This window comes from Branchiostoma lanceolatum, chromosome 4 (assembly GCF_035083965.1).
Source record: "Branchiostoma lanceolatum isolate klBraLanc5 chromosome 4, klBraLanc5.hap2, whole genome shotgun sequence".
NCBI lineage: Eukaryota > Metazoa > Chordata > Leptocardii > Amphioxiformes > Branchiostomatidae > Branchiostoma > Branchiostoma lanceolatum.
Window position 1 is genome coordinate 28,547,566 of NC_089725.1, and position 20,190 is coordinate 28,567,755.

The following is a 20,190-nucleotide window of genomic DNA, read 5'->3' on the forward strand; positions in this document are numbered from 1 at the left end:
AGCGGAATATGGTGGCACGGCCACAAAAGACGGCCACGCTACTATTGGTCAATTCACAAAATGGCCCTAGCGCTATTGGTCAAATACTTGTAGCGACGGGAAACACATATAGCTGTCTGCTATATTTTCTCCGTGCAGCCGGTGAATTTGTGGGATCCCTTTCATTTACGAACCAGTTAAGGAATAATTTAATTAAACAGGATATTTATTTGTGTGGCCCTTTCATCTGGGGACCAGGTAAGGACCAGGTAAGGCACCTTACAGGTAATATTTGTGTGGCCCTTTCATCTGGGGAACAGGTAAGGCATCTTACAGGTAATATTTCTGTGGCCCTTTCATCTGGGGACCGGGTAAGGCACCTTACAGGTAATATTTGTGTGGCCCTTTCATCTGGGGACCGGGTAAGGCACCTTACAGGTAATATTTGTGTGGCCCTTTCATCTGGGGACCAGGGAAGGCTCCATACAGGTAATATTTGTGTGGCCCTTTCATCTGGGGACCGGGTAAGGCTCCGTACAGGTAATATTTGTGTGGCCCTTTCATCTGGGGAACAGGTAAGGCATCTTATAGGTAATATTTGTGTGGCCCTTTCATCTGGGGACCAGGTAAGGCACCGTACAGGTGATATTTGTGAGGGCCTTTCATCTGGGGACCAGGTAAGGCCCCGTACAGGTAATATTTGTGTGGCCCTTTCATCTGGGGACAAGGTAAGGCTCCGTACAGGTAATATTTGTGTGGCCCTTTCATCTGGGGACCGGGTAAGGCTCCGTACAGGTAATATTTGTGTGGCCCTTTCATCTGGGGACAAGGTAAGGCTCCGTACAGGTAATATTTGTGTGGCCCTTTCATCTGGGGACCAGGTAAGGCACCTTACAGGTAATATTTGTGTGGCCCTTTCATCTGGGGACCAGGGAAGGCTCCGTACAGGTAATATTTGTGTGGCCCTTTCATCTGGGGACCGGGTAAGATACCACACAGGTAATATTTGTGAGGGCCTTTCATCTGGGGACCAGGTAAGGCCCCGTACAGGTAATATTTGTGTGGCCCTTTCATCTGGGGACAAGGTAAGGCTCCGTACAGGTAATATTTGTGTGGCCCTTTCATCTGGGGACCGGGTAAGGCTCCGTACAGGTAATATTTGTGTGGCCCTTTCATCTGGGGACCAGGTAAGGCTCCGTACAGGTAATATTTGTGTGGCCCTTTCATCTGGGGACCGGGTAAGGCTCCGTACAGGTAATATTTGTGTGGCCCTTTCATCTGGGGACCAGGTAAGGCACCTTACAGGTAATATTTGTGTGGCCCTTTCATCTGGGGACCAGGTAAGGCACCTTACAGGTAATATTTGTGTGGCCCTTTCATCTGGGGACCAGGTAAGGCTCCGTACAGGTAATATTTGTGTGGCCCTTTCATCTGGGGACCGGGTAAGATACCACACAGGTAATATTTGTGTGGCCCTTTCATCTGGGGACCAGGGAAGGCTCCGTACAGGTAATATTTGTGTGGCCCTTTCATCTGGGGACCGGGTAAGGCACCGTACAGGTAATATTTGTGTGGCCCTTTCATCTGGGGACCGGGTAAGGCTCCGTACAGGTAATATTTGTGTGGCCCTTTCATCTGGGGACCAGGTAAGGCTCCGTACAGGTAATATTTGTGTGGCCCTTTCATCTGGGGACCAGGTAAGGCTCCGTACAGGTAATATTTGTGAGGGCCTTTCATCTGGGGACCAGGTAAGGCTCCGTACAGGTAATGTTTGTGTGGCCCTTTCATCTGGGGACCAGGTAAGGCTCCGTACAGGTAATGTTTGTGTGGCCCTTTCATCTGGGGACCAGGTAAGGCTCCGTACAGGTAATATTTGTGTGGCCCTTTCATCTGGGGACCAGGTAAGGCTCCGTATAGGTAATATTTGTGTGGCCCTTTCATCTGGGGACCAGGTAAGGCTCCGTACAGGTAATATTTGTGAGGGCCTTTCATCTGGGGACCAGGTAAGGCTCCGTACAGGTAATGTTTGTGTGGCCCTTTCATCTGGGGACCAGGTAAGGCTCCGTACAGGTAATGTTTGTGTGGCCCTTTCATCTGGGGACCAGGTAAGGCTCCGTACAGGTAATATTTGTGTGGCCCTTTCATCTGGGGACCAGGTAAGGCATCTTACAGGTAATATTTGTGTGGCCCTTTCATCTGGGGACCAGGTAAGGCACCTTACAGGTAATGTTTGTGTGGCCCTTTCATCTGGGGACCAGGTAAGGCACCTTACAGGTAATATTTGTGTGGCCCTTTCATCTGGGGACCAGGTAAGGCACCTTACAGGTAATATTTGTGTGGCCCTTTCATCTGGGGACCAGGTAAGGCACCTTACAGGTAATATTTGTGTGGCCCTTTCATCTGGGGACCAGGTAAGGCACCTTACAGGTAATATTTGTGTGGCCCTTTCATCTGGGGACCAGGTAAGGCTCCTTACAGGTAATATTTGTGTGGCCCTTTCATCTGGGGACCAGGTAAGGCACCTTACAGGTATTGTTTGTGTGGCCCTTACCGCTGGGGACCAGGTAAGGCACCGGACAGGTAATATAAGGCGCTGTACTCGTATATATGTATGGCACAATAAGGTATAATGCAAGAAATACACCAAAGCTGTAATTATTGCTGGAGGTTTTATTTCTCCAATTCTTGTCTAAAAGTAGAACATAATGTAACTCAAGCTGCGAAATACTATTGAGTTTTCATGATGTTTATTGCTACTATCACTGATACTATGAATAACAAGTCGTCTATAATGTAGCAAATTAAAGAAAACTCATAAGGAATTATCATTTTAGACAGAACATATGAGGGATATAATTATAGTTGAAATATACATGTACTCAAAAACTTACAGAGTGTGTTAGGGTTTGGGAAAATTGTAGTCACGTCAAGACTGCTACCATGCCAGACAAATCTGGGCATATTGTCTTCTTCCCTCATCATCTGTGATCAGACAAGGTTTAGTTTACATTGACATCAGTTGTTAAACTTAGCTTGTTACCACAATTAGCTGTTACATTAGGATAGAGATTGCAATAAAGTATAAAAATGAACAATATAAGAATAGTTGCCACTATCTAGGATACTGGTATATCAACAACAAGGAAAAGATCAAATTGCCTCTAGGATTGCATCCACATGTATATAAAAAATAATGTGTAAAGCAATGGGCAAGGCTATAGGTTTAACATGTTTTTGATTTCACTCCTAATTGTGAGAAGAAAATGTCCACTTGAGATATTGGACATCATTTCTAGGTATAAAAGAAAAAAAATAGCTTTACTCCAGCTCAACATATTTCTTGTTGATTGATCCCATAGTTTTTGCTATAGTATAACAAAAGTTCTTGGGACATTTTTTTAAAGTACCAAGTATATGAAACACTACAAAACATGCTGTTTTGTCTGTTGTGTTAAGTGTCAAAACACTTTAGTGCACATCGTAATGAAAAGACTTCACAAAAGTTCCATTACTTTCATCACTGTGAAATTACTTGATAGATCTATAGCAAAGTGAGTATTTGTGAGAGAGGTCAAATCATTGATTTAGATGCACTCAGCCATAACACTCCTGACTTCACATGAATTGGGTCAGCTGCTGTTGTTTTGACTTCGCAAATGGTGTCTCTCCACTATGCGGCTCCCTTGTACACATCTCAACAATTTCAATACATTCATCACTGTGAAGTTACTTAATACAAGGTATATTTAACCTTGCTAGATACAGAAAAAAGGAATACTTCAACTTTCAGCCTGTTTTATAGCTGCTGTAATATTTAATCACCTCTATTGGACGATCTACATGTACAAATGTTTAGAGCTTTGGACAAAAGTATGGAAGAAGAAGAAATTATTGTAACCTAGTATTCTATTATGAGCTCGGTTCAGCCTCAGTGAATTTGAGGCAGTAGTACAAATCTTTTCTAATCCGGCATCTCATGTAGAGTCCAATGGCACTTGAAGTTTCTTCGGGGACCACCATTGATCTTGCAAACTCCTCCCAGTGCTGCAGATGTGAAACGGAGGAAGGATATTGAACCAGATATGGTAGACAAAAAGTTATCATGAACATTTTCTTCCTATTGAAAATATTTTAAAACTCGCTGTTCATCTTCATCATTGATAAAAATCTCTTGCTTTAAATCTCTTTAGTATTTGAGGGTAAATGGATTTACCCAACAATTTATATCTTTAGCATTTTGAATGAACGTTTTTATGGTTTATGCTTGAAATGATTTCATGGCTCATCAATATTTCAAATGAGGCTTTCAGATAATGGACAATTTTATTTACATGTACTTATCTATAAGATGTTTCTTGGTACATTTCTTGGATACAGTTCTTTTAAGCCCAGCAGTTTGTCTGACAACACTTTCATTGGTTGTCTTAATTCAAAAGTTGGTGAACATTGTGAATACAGCACAGAGTTTATTTCTGTGATTATTACCGCCATTGTATAGTAGCAATAGAAACGAGACACAATACTACCAGCTGTTCACTACATCATCTTAGGCTATATTGATTTATTGTCCATTTTCTTAGAATTATTCCAGAAGCAAAGAAAGGGTGTCTGCCTCAATTATTAATTAACATGAACTTTGACCAGTATAAGTATGCACCACTTGTGTCCTATCAGATCAGAATTTAACAATAGATAAAAAACAGACATTTCTGCAAAAAGTTTTCTAAAAAAATGGCTGGTAGTCGTGTTTTTTTCTTTATGCTATGGTTCATACACCTGGCTTTCACCATTAGCTGTCAGAATTCGATTCTGTTTTGCCAACTCCATTATTTTCTTGCAGAGCTGAAAGAAATGGCCTATAACTGCCAGAAATGTTGCAGGAATGCTGAGAAGGAAATAAAAAGTCCTAGACACAGGCCACTCGAGTGATTGAAATACTTTAACAGGCACAATGCATGTAAGTACGGTATTACTGTATCATTTTACTGTAAAGATCAAAGAACCTAGTAATTTAATTGGTGTGGCCTTAGAAGCCAATATGCTCAAGTTGTTTTAATGGATACTTCTTGAACTTACCTCAACTAACCACTTCATGTTGTATAGCATATGTGGACCACAGTCAGTTGCATTGTCCTTTGGCTGTCGGGGTACCTAAAATAAGACAAATTATAATTGAATCTTAAATCAAGCTCTTTGGAATTTGAAACAGTATTGGATGAGAATACAGTTACAGCTTCAGCCATACCCCTGGCCATACTACACCCAATGCCATATGTAATCTGGACTGGCCTTCCCTTGTCACCCTAGCAAAGGACAATATTAATGTAGCTGGTTGGGGAAAATTTCACAATCGTTAAGTCTTTACCATTTCAGTGTAGGATTTGTTCGTAACTCAATAGAAAAGGATGTTTGTAATCACCACTGTTGCAGAAATTACTCTGGACCATTGTCCCCTTTTTTTGTATAATTTTTTCCCTTCCTGTTGATAGTATACAAGTACATGACATATACATGTACATTTTATTACCTTTCCAGCATCTGTGTTAAGCGCATGTTCCTTTGCAGTTTCAAAGAATGTCATCGGAAACATCTTGAATATTCTTTTACATGTTGATAATAGAGATCAAACTCACCTTCACATTAAGGACCGGTGGTAGGGAATGGTAGTTGTACACATCAGACATGTACCTAAACAACAAAATACATATCAATCTTCAGTACAAGTGAAAACTTTTTAAGGTTAAATTTCAATGGAGGTCGTGGTGATTCATTTTAGGCGTGATTGCCAAACCCATCATATATTAGTATTTCCATAACCCTTAAAATGTACTACATGTTATTTTCTTTTGTTTCTGTAAGGGATCTTATAGATACATGTTCTAAATAATGCACATTGCAATTATGATTTTACTCAAAATATTCCTTTCTATATCACAGTTAGGTAATACTTGTTATTTTTGGCACTGTCAAGCAAAGCAAATAAAATTGTTACTTCTTAATAGCACTACTGTCAGTGATGTTCAAATGTCCAGGTCTCCCTTCCAAGCTGTCAAGCACTAACAGACGAGTGCTGTAAGATACACGTAATATACAAACATCAAATATTGGCCTCAACAAGAAAGCTGATAACACATGGGGTTGTACTCAAAAGCATTGGTAATGTACACTCATATCCTTGGCAGAAATAGTATGGTAGGATCATCTATTCTACAATTGGTCAAGACAGATGGCTTAAATGCATTTAGAGTAGGTAGGTTGATATGATACAATATGATATGGATAATATTCATACCTGTTTGTGTCATTGGGTGAGGCTATGCAAATCAGCATCCAGTGGTTTTGTCTTTGGAATAAAGGAAAGATGCATGAGGAAAATCAGTAATATGGTGGATTATCAGACAATAAGTGGATTATCAGAATGTTCTGTTAAGAAAAACATCATAATAATTTGTATCTTTTTTTTATAACATATCATATATACAGCTCTGAATTCATGTTTGGTTAGCGGCACTTGTGACCTTAACCTGAATACTTTGGTGCACCAGGAAATTTTTGGGGCCAATTGGGGCACACAAGAAAGGAAATTATTGACAGAGATATGACGGGTTCTGGCACAGAAAACTCAGGTCTGGTTGATGTCCAGCTGGTCAGGTCCAGATTTGCACCTCGACCTGGTGTATATTAGTATTACGGTTGTCCCTCAATATATTGCTGTTTCCTGATAAACCCCATGTACTGACACACCTATTGCATCGTCATCACTTCTTACCTGCAAATTGGTATAAGTATGGCCTCTAGTCCTTGCCTGGGGTTTCCTTTCTGTACTCTCTTTCGACTGGTGTTGCGGTTGACTTGTTCGAGGAATGTAGATTGCATTATGTGGATGTTTGTCTGTTCCCTCTCAGACATAGCAAATGCAAGGTGGCTGTGAGTAAAATAAGAACCAGATATTTGAGGCTTGAACATTTATTAAACTTCATGCGATTGAAATGCAATCCATGCAACTTAAAGTTTATGATAACGGTAATGTAATCATTATCTAACAATTCTCCATTGCTTGATCGTCGTCACTAATAGGAAGTCATATATTCAAGAAAGACATTTCATATGTATTACGGTGTTACAAGAGTGAGTTAAACAATTATGGCTGTTCAAAATAACAAATGTACTGACCTTCCATAAAAATCAACAATGCCACTGGTCAACCAGTAGTCTGGCCTTATGCTGACCACGTCATCCAGTTTTACTGTACAGCGCCATGGGCTGCCACTATGGATGCTGAGGTTTGTCAGCAATCTTGAAAGAAAACAATTTGTATTTGTTACCTTAGAACAGGAAAGTCCTGTATGCTTTCCTTTCCGATACAATGCGCCTAGAAGTGGTCAATTGGCTTTGTGTTGAGCAATACTGTTAAAAAAAGGATGCACATAATTTGCAAATTGAGGTGTTAACATTGGCAAAGGTATATGTTTGTGGATTTATGATAATGTAAGCCTACTTGAAAATGTATTGTAGATAATCTGTTGATACTGACGTTAAATTGGGTACAGTTCTGTGTACTGCTGCCTTGTCCTCTGCACAGCATTCAAAAGGCAGCCCCTCCCATTTGTCGCTCTCAGGTACAGGAATACACTTGTGGTGATACCAGGATTTGCACCGGTTGCACTGGATCATCCCGAGGTCCTCACTTTTCGTCTTCCAGCAACCCATGCTGAGCTTGGCTGCGCATAGTTCAGCCACATGAACACCAGGCAGCATGGGTTGCTGTGGGATGTGCTGATGTCTTGTGCCCCGCCCTGTACATAACAAACGTACAATGATAACGACTTGTACATATATTACATTACAGTGAGTTGACAGAAATTTTTTTTCTGTGTTGCAAAATAAACCAATTTGTCCGTAAAATGTGATGGCCCGTAATCCTAGTGTTTCTTTATTCTATTCAAATCAGCTTAAAATGTTTGTTTGTCTAATAAAGCAGTACAACAAGAGGTCTCATTTTATAGAGAACTCACCACTTGACTTTACTAAACCAACAAAGTGATTTAGAACAGTTGACGTCTTCACAAGCATTATGTGAAGTTCACCCTTCAGCTGTGGCTCTTCACATCCGCATGGGGCCATAGGGCGGTTGTGATAGCCAATCATCGATGTGTCTTCACAGTGGAGGGTGATAACATGGCCACAGAAACCTGCCAAGAAGGACAGCTGTAGAAGTCCTGAGGATATCAAACCAATGAAGACATTAGACCGAATTCCTCAGTGTTTTTTCAAGGATATATAAAACATTAATAATTATCATGATTATTAGTCCTCCTCTTTTGGAAACATTTAATTGTACCAAATTTTACCGCCACGTTTACAGATAGCTGTGGCAGTAAGATAAGATGTAGATGAATGGAAATCTGCATGTTTAACTGATAACAGGACAGAATTTGTGGGGTAAGGTGTTGTTAAAAGGTGCATGCCTTTTGATACCAGCAGAGTTTCAGTACACCTACCAGAGAAGGTGCCAAGCCTTGCAGTTGCCCTCACTTCGGCTTGTATGGTGTGTCTCAGAATCTCTTGCACAGTAGTTCCAGTGCAGGCTGCCACAGTGTTAGGTGTTGAGACACTGTGCAGCAGCATCTGGGCTGCACCCACATTATCTATGCCATCAGCTATGTACTGTTGAAAAGCAATGCACAAAGATGTGTTGAATGTACACAGTTGCATACTTTAAATAGGTTAAGAGACAAACAGGATGGTAGTGGGTCAGATTCTTAACTTATAACATTTCTCACTTCCAGGACTCCAAAGTCCTTTGTCTTTATTGATTTACATTTCATGTCAGTTACGTTGATGCATCTGATGTAATTTTGTCTCAGCAATATGATTTAGGTGTACCTGGGCAATGATGTGTTCCGCGTGGAGGGCGCCATAGACTGCAGATCCCAATCGAAGGGCCTGTGCCTGGTCTTCGCTACCGGTGAGAAGAGCACTTACTGCGTTGAACAAGCAGTCACCGTTGCCAGTCACCTCGATGGCGACGTGGTTGGCAGGCATGTTTGCATACCTTAAAGTTTATAGACAAAGAATGCAAAAAGCCAAGTTCTGGTATAACTGTTGATACAATTTATTAGTACTGTTGTCAGGACATTTTTACCTTTAAGTTAACAGTTCTGTTCATCTCTGTTACATTACTCATTCCATTGCTTTCCTGTTCCAAAGACTTTGAAAATTGATGAACAAGGTAGTACAGGGTTGTATTATCACTATAACGACTGCAATACAGTTACTAACTGAAAAAAAGTGGCAGTTTGGCAAAATGTAAGATCTCTACAGACGTTAAATCTAAAGAGAGAGAGAGGATTTACCTTGTTGCCTTTGTCACTGGAGTCTCATATGTTGCATATACTGCCTCTGGAACCCTGAGCGTCGGAGCCAGCTCTTGGCAACACTTAAGAAATGCTTGCCAGTCTTTTGTCTGTGCAAGTATCCGGAGTGCATCCTTCTGCATTAGAAGAAAAGGCAGTGTTTCAGGAATTGTTGGGCTTTGGCTGTGCTGATAGCATGCATGCATTTCTCAGCATATCCTGAAGTTTCAATATATGTAGATAGGATGCTATGATTGCATAGGATACTATTCATATGTACTTGATAATCAAGTATAACTCTTATTCAAGAGTGTTTGTTTTTGGTAGTTGTCACAAACTGAAACAAAACACAAGTCTACTTCTGTTACCTGGTTCTGGTTCAGGACATCTCCCATAGCTGTGCTGTCAGTAGGTAGGTCGGTGGTACTGCTGTCAGTAGGTAGGTCGGTGGTACTGCTGCCGGTAGGTAGGTCTATGGTACTGCTGCCAGTAGGTAGGTCGGTACTACTGCTGCCAGTTGGTAGGTCTGTGGTACTGCTGCCAGTTGGTAGGTCTGTGGTACTGCTGCCAGCAGGTAGGTCGGTACTACTGCTGCCAGTTGGTAGGTCTGTGGTACTGCTGCCAGTTGGTAGGTCTGTGGTACTGCTGCCAGTTGGTAGGTCTGTGGTACTACTGCCAGTTGGTAGGTCTGTCGTACTGCTGCCAGTAGGTAGGTCAGTACTACTGCTGCCAGCAGGTTGGTCAGTAAGACTGCTGCCAGTAGCAATCTGTAAACAATTAATAATAATAATGTTTTTCATTCATTATTATGAATTAAGCATTCAGTGTGATAAAGGTAAGCATTCAGTGTGATAAAGGTAAGCATTCAGTGTGATAACAGTGTCATAAAACATTTATATGACTTTGCAAATGTACCTGATGCTAAATACTTTCATATATGAAAAACTTTTTTTTCTAGATCTGTGTCTTTGCACCTAAAAATAAAGGTCCTTTTGCTGAGCATGTACTAGACATTTACGAAGTATCTATGTCTGAAAATCTGTGATCAAGTTTGTTCTAGTGTCACATCAAACCTATCATATCAATCATATCATAGCTCACCTTTGCACATTCATGTTGCTGGTAGGCCAAAAGAATTGTCTGAAGCTCTTCCACTTTGAATTTTCCATTGTGGCCTGAACGGAAAGCAACATTTTATCATACAGTATGTCCTTCTACTGTATAATGCTACATGTGTACATGAATAATACTACTAAAATGGAACTTTGTTACCAGTAGCTCAGGTTAGTTTTAAATCACCCAAATGCATGATGTCATTAGATTTAATTCAAAATTCTAGCCACATATATTTTGATGAGATTTCATTTCAAGATGCTTACTTGGGGAATGAAATGGCAACTCCTCAGGCCACCAGACTGGTTTGTTGTCTTTGTTGTTCCAAAAGTTCTTTTTTCCTGGAAAGCAACAGTTTTGAAACTCTTATGTTTGGAAATTACAAATGTAATACTTCTGATCCTAGCCTGCTGTTCTGACACTTGCAAGTCATTGTTAACTTTTCTAACTTTTGTCAGTTAACAGTTTGTTGAGATTTCATCTTAGTGAAATTACATCACAAAATAGGCATAGAATCCCTGGGAATGGAAAATGTTTCTACGTTCAAATTCTACACCTACCAGCATGTAATATTAATATTTCTTCTCCACAATGACATCGCTAAGATTCAAACCTGTTTTGCTACTAGAACTGAGTCGTTTTACCTCTTGCGATTGTGGAAACAATGGGCCTAAGACCTCTCGCAGTTACTCGGAGGACATCCAACTCCCGCAGGTCTTTTGCAAACTTCTCATGATCACTGTCCACCTCGCTGCTCGGTCCCATATACTTTGTTCCTACGTGGGATGTTTATAATATGAACAATTAGACATACAGCCACATGTAGTTACTACATGCTCATCTAAATTTGTATTTTGTATTTGTATTTATTGAAAATGAAAGACAGGTCATTACAATGGGTCAGCCTAGGCAGCTTTCACTGGTAACGGCTGACCCACATAAAGACGAACATACAGTAAGATCCTTACACTGTCATGATACATACATAGTTAATGCGATACAATATGAAAATGGTGAATTTAAGTTGCAAGAACAGCATTTACCACGCAGTCTCATAGTTGTAGGACGTCTTGTACTTGTTTCTGCAAATTTCTGCCTAACATAGGGATCTTCAAAGAATTCCTTCATGTGGCTTGGTCCTGTGAATGACATTAATATAGAGAAATATGGAAAATGAGCAGGTAAAAGTTTAGTTATAGTTAGATCATGGCCTCGGCCTCTCTGTGTGAAAATAGTGAAGCTCCTCCCACAAAGTGGGGGAGCTTCACTATTTTCACACAGAGAGGGCGAGGCCATGATCTAACTGTTTTAGAACATGGCCACATCTCCGAAGATTGTCTTTCTATCAATATGAATCAAAGATATTGTTTTCGGCACATCATACTAGTATTAACAACCAAAACCGACCCTTGTCGGTCTGACTGATATCATACACAAAACCGCCGTGTTCGAGGTCGGCCTTCAGGTCGAGTTATAAAAAAAAAGGTAAAAAGTATTATATAGAAGCAGAATGACCTGTAGACAAGCTTCATACATGTCCTATCTGTTTTCAGAACCTGGCCACTACCACAAAGTTTCTCTTTTAATCATTCCATGGTCTCAAAATATTACATACAGATTTTGAACTGGGGTTTTTGAACTGTGAGTTACTAAAATTTCTTTTCATTGGAGTACTGGTTGAACTGTTTGAGTTGAGAGCATTATGTGTGTTCTTTTCAGAAATCTAAAAAATGTGATTTTGATTCCCAGTTTCCCAACTGTTTATAAACTTGACTTTCCATTTCATTGTAACGGTTGCTTAACTGGAATTTATGCCTGTTATTCTTTAAAGATTTGATTCAGTTTGAGACTTTTGAGAAGTTGTTCTTGTGTGGCTGTAAGATAACCATGTCCTTATGTGAATCAGATAATGAACCCTCCCTATCCCCTTGGCAGTTAGCTGACACTGTGACCCAGGTCTCATGTACAGGGCAGGCCTGAGCAGTGATAAGGAAAAAGTGTGGTACTACCAAAAAAGTGTGGTACTATGCAAATGACTTCATAGTACCCCATTTTTTTGTTAGTACCACACTTTTCTGCACTACTGAGATATAGTCACAGTAATTGAAGGGCTCTCGTTGCCTGAGGGGTAGTGGCCATGTTCTAATTCAGAATATACATTTGCATATAAAAATAAAGAATTTGGTTCATTTCACTTGAAGCTTGAGACCTTAAATATCTACTACCTTACCGGTACTTCTGACTGTGTCATTGTCCTTGTACGTGAAAACGCATGAAGGGGGCACTTCTTCACTCGACAACTTTGTGACCTATAAGTGAGGGTATGAAAAAAAAAGAGTCAAATGCACACTTGTAATACTTTACAATTATATGACTAGTTTGCCCTATCACTTAAATCATGCCAATTTATGGTGTCGGGCACAATGTCGTACAATGTATGTAATATGATTATAATATTCAATTACTAGCAAGCAAATGAATTATCTTAAATAGAGGGAAGAAGCCCAACTGAAACAGTAAACCTCGCCTTTAGCATTAGAAATACATAGATAGCAATAGCACAAACCATATTCCATATCCTCTTCAGCCTTCTCCCTCGGAACTCAGCCTGCCGATTTCTTTTCTTTGGTACCTGAAGATGCAAGAAATATTTGTTATGCCAACCCTTAGTGCACTGAGCATTCTTTATTATTATTCAGAATGATGTATCAAAAATGTAACAGTTTTATTTCAAAACAATGGTGAATTCAAATTCTAGAAAAATAGTTTTAATCCAGTATGTCTTCTGTTCACCTTTTCTGCAGGACCACCTTGTGCTCCTTGGGCTGTCTGAGCATTCTCTTCGTCCATTCGTGCAGTTCTACAGACATACATTTGGAATGGAATGAGAAGAAGAAATTTCTCTTTATTTTGTGGCTGTTTCAGAGCTTATGTGACACAATTATTAGCTATTTGTTGTCGCGCACCGGCCCTCCAACCGATATTAGCTATTTTTTTCAAAAGCTTAAGAGAACTTGCACGAAAACAACAGGATAAGCCAGGCATAGGCCGGAATATGAGGTTTAACCAAATTGGCTCCGACCTTGCCTGTATATAAACAGCCATATGATTAAACTGTCCAGCTATTTTTCATTACGGATTTCTGGGAATCCCTTCTGGAACCCTTGAAAGTCAAAAATCATGGCTGAATGATACTGAAATTGCGATGGCTACCCCGATAATGGTGTAAAAGATCTGAAAATAAAATTTATATTTACTCAAGTTGTAGCATGGGTTCCTTAGTTTCCCAACACAAAAGTTGTATTTAGATATTGAAATTAAGAGGTTTATCAGATACAATTAAAGCAAAAAATTTTAATCTCTTTTAGGGGTTTATCATATTCGATGACAGCAAAGAATAATTTTATCTGTCTAATTTTTTTCTCCATTTCTAACTTAAGGCCATTATCATATTTCAGTATATGCATTACCTATGTGCTACATAATGACACAGGCGCTGCCTGGGGGGTAATTGGGACTCGACATGTAATACAATGTAATGTTCAATCCATGCAGGTGTGTAGTTACTTGTACTCCATATGTGCAATCAAGAAAATAGACATACAATTTACAAAGGACAAGAACATGTATGGCTTACATTTGTATGCCCGCGTAGATTGTACTGATTCTATGTAATTATCTCCATGAAAAATGGAGATATAGTTTTGGGTGTGTCTGTCTGTGTGTGTGTATGTGTGTTTGTGTTTCCGCACTTCTGGTGACAGCATAACTCCAGAACCTCTGGATGGATTACAATGATATTTGGTATGTGGGTAGGTGTTGTGAAGCTGAGATTCAATGTCGATTTTGGGCCCCTGGTATGTGACCTTGGTACTGCAGCAGAACTTCAGTTTTTGTATCTTTTGACCTGGACATGCTGTGGTCTTGATTTTTTGGTGGCAGATAGCTTGTGATGTAATAAAGAAGTGGTGTAGGTTTGGGCCCCCTAGCAGCTTGTTAGCTGTAGTCTTATACAGTGTTCCAAATAGTTAGTAGTCTTACATAACGTCTTACCATACATTGTACATGTTACATTTTTTGTGCAATAAACTTGGACTTTCTCAAGTGCAGTACACAATTTTTCAACTAAAACGAAATATTTTTTTTTCTCTCCATAAGTTATCGCAAGTACATTTATGGTATAGTAGATTAGAAGCCCGAATGAAATTGTAAACATTGAGATATGAGGTGAAGCATAATACTTTTTCAAGTAGCTACGGCTCATGTTTTTGGCCAAGCACACCGGGTCACCCCTACTCTTCTCCATAAGTGTGTTGGGTTCTTTAACGTGCAGTGGTTTGAGGCTTATGCCCGAAGCTCCCTCATACACAGGGCCGCCAGCTTCACTTCAACATCCGAAATGACGAATGCAATTCCTTACAACATGTCCGAGCTCGAGTTGATCCCTAGGATCGAATGTGGGCCCTAGGATCCACGGGATTTTATCAAGATGGCGAAGCAGCGGGGTTGCGTTACCACTTGCGCCACAGGGACATCTTCAACAAACTACATATGTTACATGCTTTTTAGTCCTCTAATGAAAAACACCGCAAATATCGATGTCCTAATGAATTATGCAACTTAAGTTTAAATTTGCATACTAAGCACTTCATTATGTACACAATGAATATGCACTGTCTTACTAAATATGATTCAGATACGTCGTTCTTTTCTTCGGTTATTCACCTTAAAAGATTTTGACAACAGTGCCCCTGAGTTCCAGAGCAGGTAGGGGGCGCAAACCTACACCACTTTTTCCTTAAAAGGTCATCACAAGCTATCTTCCACCAAAAAATCAAAGCAAAATATGCAAGAAAATGAAAAAAACATACCAGGGGGCCCAAATCGACCTTGTCTACTGACATCTACCAACAAACATTCCAAATATCATTATAACACCTGATTATGATTCATCCATAGGTTCTTGACTTATGCTTACTACAAAAACACAGACCGACAGTCACACACACGCGCCAAAAATAATATCTCGTTTTTATGATGATAAATGAAATAGTCCCACGTTCTGCATAATGAGTGGGTTTTTCCATTTTCCCCTACTGCCTACTCTCCAAGCAGAGGAGTGGGTCCGGCAGGTTTTTGACGTGTTTTTCGGCGTTTTTGTCGGGGTTTCTACTTTGTCATGTTTTTTTTTTGGCAAAGTAGAAAGCCCGACAAAAAAACGCCTAAAAACACGTCAAAAACCTGCCGGACCCACTCCTCTGCTTGGAGAGTACTACTGGCCACTCGGTGGAAGCGCTAATGCATGTGATAGAGATCTGTAGGCCAGTAGTTAAAGGTGCCCTAAGCAATTTCAGGGGGTAAAACTTGAAATATTCTGGGGAAAACAATTCTGTTTTGTGAGGTTGAAATTGACATTTGCTTCCCCATATTAGCACACCTGCATCATTATTTCATACTTTCAACGTTATGTTAGATCATGCTAGGGTCACATTTTCTAACCGGGGCCCGGTCGGCCTGTTTATGGAAACGAAAAAGTGTATGTCCACAGATTCGCAGAAGCTAATGCTCTTAAAGAATTTGGGGTACGTTTTGTGTCTTTGTTGTCTTTTAAATCATAGTTTTCGTTCCCAAAGACTACCCGGCTGGACCCCGTTTCAAAATCTTCTTAGATTGACGTTAAAACCTAAAGTTAATAATAACTTTATTGCAAGTTCAGGCCCGAAGGCTAATTGCAGACAAACAAGTTCATGGAAATACATGGGAATCGAAATAGTTATCTAGTCTACTGTGAAAGTTAACTAAGGTTGACTATGGTTGGGTTTGACTTCTTTTTTGAAGGCAGTGGTAGTTAGTACTAGTTTGTAGTAGAAACATCGTCTGCCGCGTGGGCGCGCGGCTTGGGCGTGCGGTTTGTAGGCTCTACCAGCCGCCGCGGGTCGCTGGGAAAATAGTAGAAATTGACCAAACTAGAGTCAATTGTATGAAGGGAGTCGGCTACGGAGATGGCTTAACTCCCCCGGCAACTGTTCTCCCTATAGCCGGCGCGGTTAGTCTGGTAGAGACGTGCGGTTTGGGCGTGCGGTTTGGGTGCCATTTTGAAATAGTACAGCCCGTATTCTGCCTTGTCGATCAGCGAAGGTTAGCAAACATGTAACAAGTTTATATAATATATAATCATACGGTAACAGATATCAATGAGATTTGTCCTTTTTCGGCCAACCCAATGTGTCAGGGTGTTTGTTGTTTTGATGGACGAAACGAATTCTGATGACGGACAAGGCACTATTCCTGTGACAATTGTCCTGGGTTCTGTCACGGTCTGCTCCAGGGTAATAAAAGGGGCAATAAAATTTAGCTACTTGGCACCTGTTAGATAGTGATTAGTGCCGATCAAATAAGACAGCCTCCAGGGTTGCAATATTGGACCCTATCTCCGTAGCCAACTCCTTTCCTACAATTGACTCTATGTGGCAAATTTCTACTCATTTCCCAACGACCCACCGAGGCTGGTAGAGCCTAAACTAGCCCCACGTGGAGGTGTGGCCCAGGGCTACGAAACTGAGATGGGCTTTGTCCTATACTCATGGTGTGGGACGATTTTAACTTAACATCGCTTCCCATACGTACTTATGTTTAGGAATTGTGGACATGAATTTAAAATCACGGTTATAACAGAACATCATAGAAACAATATTGGTTATGCTATTAGGGTCACATTTCCTAACCGGGGCTCCCCGGCTGGACTGTTTGTGGAAACGACAAATTTGATAGTATGTCAGTAAATATGCACAAGCTATGCTCTTGAATAATTTTTGGTACGTCTTGCGTATTTTGTTGTCCTTTATATCATATTTTTCGTTCCCAAAGACTGCCCGGCCGGGCCCCGGATTGGAAATGTGACCAAAGCATAACATACCAGTAGGAACGCTGTGCACGAGGTACACAGATGTTCTTGTGTCGTCTTATTATTCCTTTGCCCAGTACGTTAGTTCAACCTCCAAACTGAAGTTGCCCGAACTTGATCCTCCGGCAGTAGCGTCTTGATCAGCTTTGCAACTCGAAGTTTCACGAAGACAGCCTACAGCAGTGAGGAACCCATGACTCTCTCCCTCTCGAACCTGCCAGTCTCCCTCTACAATAGCGCGCCGGACATGCGCAGTTAATTCTTTACAAATTTCTTCCAGATGTGTGTCCTGTCACTTCTTGACTTGAGATCGCTTCGTGGCTCAAACAAACGAGGTGCGGAAACTGAGCACAGCTTGATGTTGCCATCTCTAAGTAAAAGAGGTAACCGTAGTTGTGTCGTTGTGTCCGTTCAGTGATAAAGATATGTTTATGCCGTGGTACTCAGAAAACAACCTCATCCTGGACTTGACGTTTGAAGTATGAAAAGAAACATTTGATTTTTCCTAACGCGAAAATTACTCTTTCATGGAAGTCATGGAAAGTGATGCCAATGGAAATAAATTTGCTGTTATCAGTACCAAAACAGTAAGATAATTTTGAACACATCCCGACAATTACATCCCCTACCTATTCATACTTTGACAGTTCTGGAGTCAAAGACAGAACGCAAATAGCGATGAAATACAACAGTTCCTAAAAGTAGTCAAACGTGACCGGCTTAATTTGTTCTCTTGTGCAAGTTCGGCTCCGTACAGGTAATATTTGTGTGGCCCTTTCATCTGGGGACCAGGTAAGGCACCTTACAGGTAATATTTGTGTGGCCCTTTCATCTGGGGACCAGGTAAGGCCCCGTACAGGTAATATTTGTGTGGCCCTTTCATCTAGGGACCAGGTAAGGCTCCGTACAGGTAATATTTGTGTGGCCCTTTCATCTGGGGACCGGGTAAGGCACCGTACAGGTAATATTTGTGTGGCCCTTTCATCTGGGGACCGGGTAAGGCACCTTACAGGTAATATTTGTGTGGCCCTTTCATCTGGGGACCAAGTAAGGCACCGTACAGGTAATATTTGTGTGGCCCTTTCATCTGGGGACCAGGTAAGGCACCTTACAGGTAATATTTGTGTGGCCCTTTCATCTGGGGACCGGGTAAGGCACCGTACAGGTAATATTTGTGTGGCCCTTTCATCTGGGGACCAGGTAAGGCACCGTATACAGGTAATATTTGTGTGGCCCTTTCGTCTGGGGACCAGGTAAGGCATCTTACAGGTAATATTTGTGTGGCCCTTTCATCTGGGGACCGGGTAAGGCACCTTACAGGTAATATTTGTGTGGCCCTTTCATCTGGGGACCGGGTAAGATACCACACAGGTAATATTTGTGTGGCCCTTTCATCTGGGGACCAGGTAAGGCACCTTACAGGTAATATTTGTGTGGCCCTTTCATCTGGGGACCAGGTAAGGCTCCGTACAGGTAATATTTGTGTGGCCCTTTCATCTGGGGACCAGGTAAGGCACCTTATAGGTAATATTTGTGTGTCCCTTTCATCTGGGGACCAGGGAAGGCTCCGTACAGGTAATATTTGTGTGGCCCTTTCATCTGGGGACCGGGTAAGGCACCGTACAGGTAATATTTGTGTGGCCCTTTCATCTGGGGACCAGGTAAGGCACCGTATACAGGTAATATTTGTGTGGCACTTTCATCTGGGGACCAGGTAAGGCATCTTACAGGTAATATTTGTGTGGCCCTTTCATCTGGGGACCGGGTAAGGCACCTTACAGGTAATATTTGTGTGGCCCTTTCATCTGGGGACCGGGTAAGATACCACACAGGTAATATTTGTGTGGCCCTTTCATCTGGGGACCAGGTAAGGCACCTTACAGGTAATATTTGTGTGGCCCTTTCATCTGGGGACCAGGTAAGGCTCCGTACAGGTAATATTTGTGTGGCCCTTTCATCTGGGGACCAGGTAAGGCACCTTATAGGTAATATTTGTGTGGCCCTTTCATCTGGGGACCAGGTAAGGCATCTTACAGGTAATATTTGTGTGGCCCTTTCATCTGGGGACCGGGTAAGGCACCGTACAGGTAATGTTTGTGTGGCCCTTTCATCTAGGGACCAGGTAAGGCACCTTACAGGTAATATCTGTGTGGCCCTTTCATCTGGGGACCAGGTAAGGCACCTTACAGGTAATATTTGTGTGGCCCTTTCATCTGGGGACCAGGTAAGGCACCGTACCGAGCTGTTAGTGCAAAAAAAATGTCTCACTGAAAATAAGCAGCGAGTACACACGGCTCGCGGGAAAAGTGCTTGCGTTTAAACCTTTCAAAGTACACCAGACAGACCTTGAGAAATAACTTTTTTTGAAAGTGTGATGTGTTACATGTGTCGACTAAATTGTTGTTCACATTTGCCAAAACGACACCACCGCAGTTTCAAATCCGTTTGTATGTATGCTGTGCGCGTTTAGTGGAACTTTTGTGCGATATACTTGTACACAATTTGATGGTTGCTTGCAATAGACATATCATCCATATAACTCTGTCAGGGACATATCACTGGTATTATCACTATCTCTCTGAGTGTTTGCACTCAATGTTTCAGAAGGAATGTGAAGTTTTATTTAGAACTTATGACTGGAATATATGATGTATGGTCGAAAATTCAACTGTTCATAACTCCATAACCAACTGTACTCATCGCTTAGAAATTCACACAATGACTAAGCAAGCTTTTATAGATATTTCAGCCAATTTTGGCAGAAATCCGTTGTATTCTAAGCGAGATAGCAAATCCAAGATTATCCAGTCTCGCGCAAATCCAGGCCGCGTTCTACCT

At 41.2% G+C, this 20,190-nt stretch overlaps 1 protein-coding gene and 1 long non-coding RNA gene across 4 annotated transcripts; one reads left to right on the forward strand and one right to left on the reverse strand.

Annotated features, from left to right (window-relative positions):
• The first annotated feature begins 7 nt into the window (after positions 1-7).
• LOC136433873 (uncharacterized) lies at positions 8-13,998 on the forward strand. Of its 3 annotated transcripts, none has more exons than XR_010755671.1 (4): positions 8-248; positions 4,820-4,936; positions 8,847-9,020; positions 13,253-13,998. It is a non-coding gene; the product is annotated as an uncharacterized lncRNA (long non-coding RNA). The 3 variants fall into 3 exon arrangements; XR_010755672.1 differs by lacking the exon at positions 8-248 and adding an exon at positions 343-468; XR_010755673.1 differs by lacking the exon at positions 8-248 and adding an exon at positions 3,953-4,064.
• On the reverse strand, positions 2,635-7,770 carry LOC136433872 (uncharacterized). Its single transcript, XM_066426450.1, has 8 exons — positions 7,514-7,770; positions 7,153-7,275; positions 6,749-6,904; positions 6,272-6,322; positions 5,972-6,049; positions 5,613-5,667; positions 5,056-5,130; positions 2,635-4,023 (listed from the first exon to the last, which is right to left on the reverse strand). Exons 1-8 carry the CDS (start codon positions 7,735-7,737, stop codon positions 3,889-3,891), a joined length of 897 nt encoding a protein of 298 aa, XP_066282547.1. The 5' UTR covers positions 7,738-7,770; the 3' UTR covers positions 2,635-3,888.
• Positions 13,999-20,190: the final 6,192 nt, after the last annotated feature.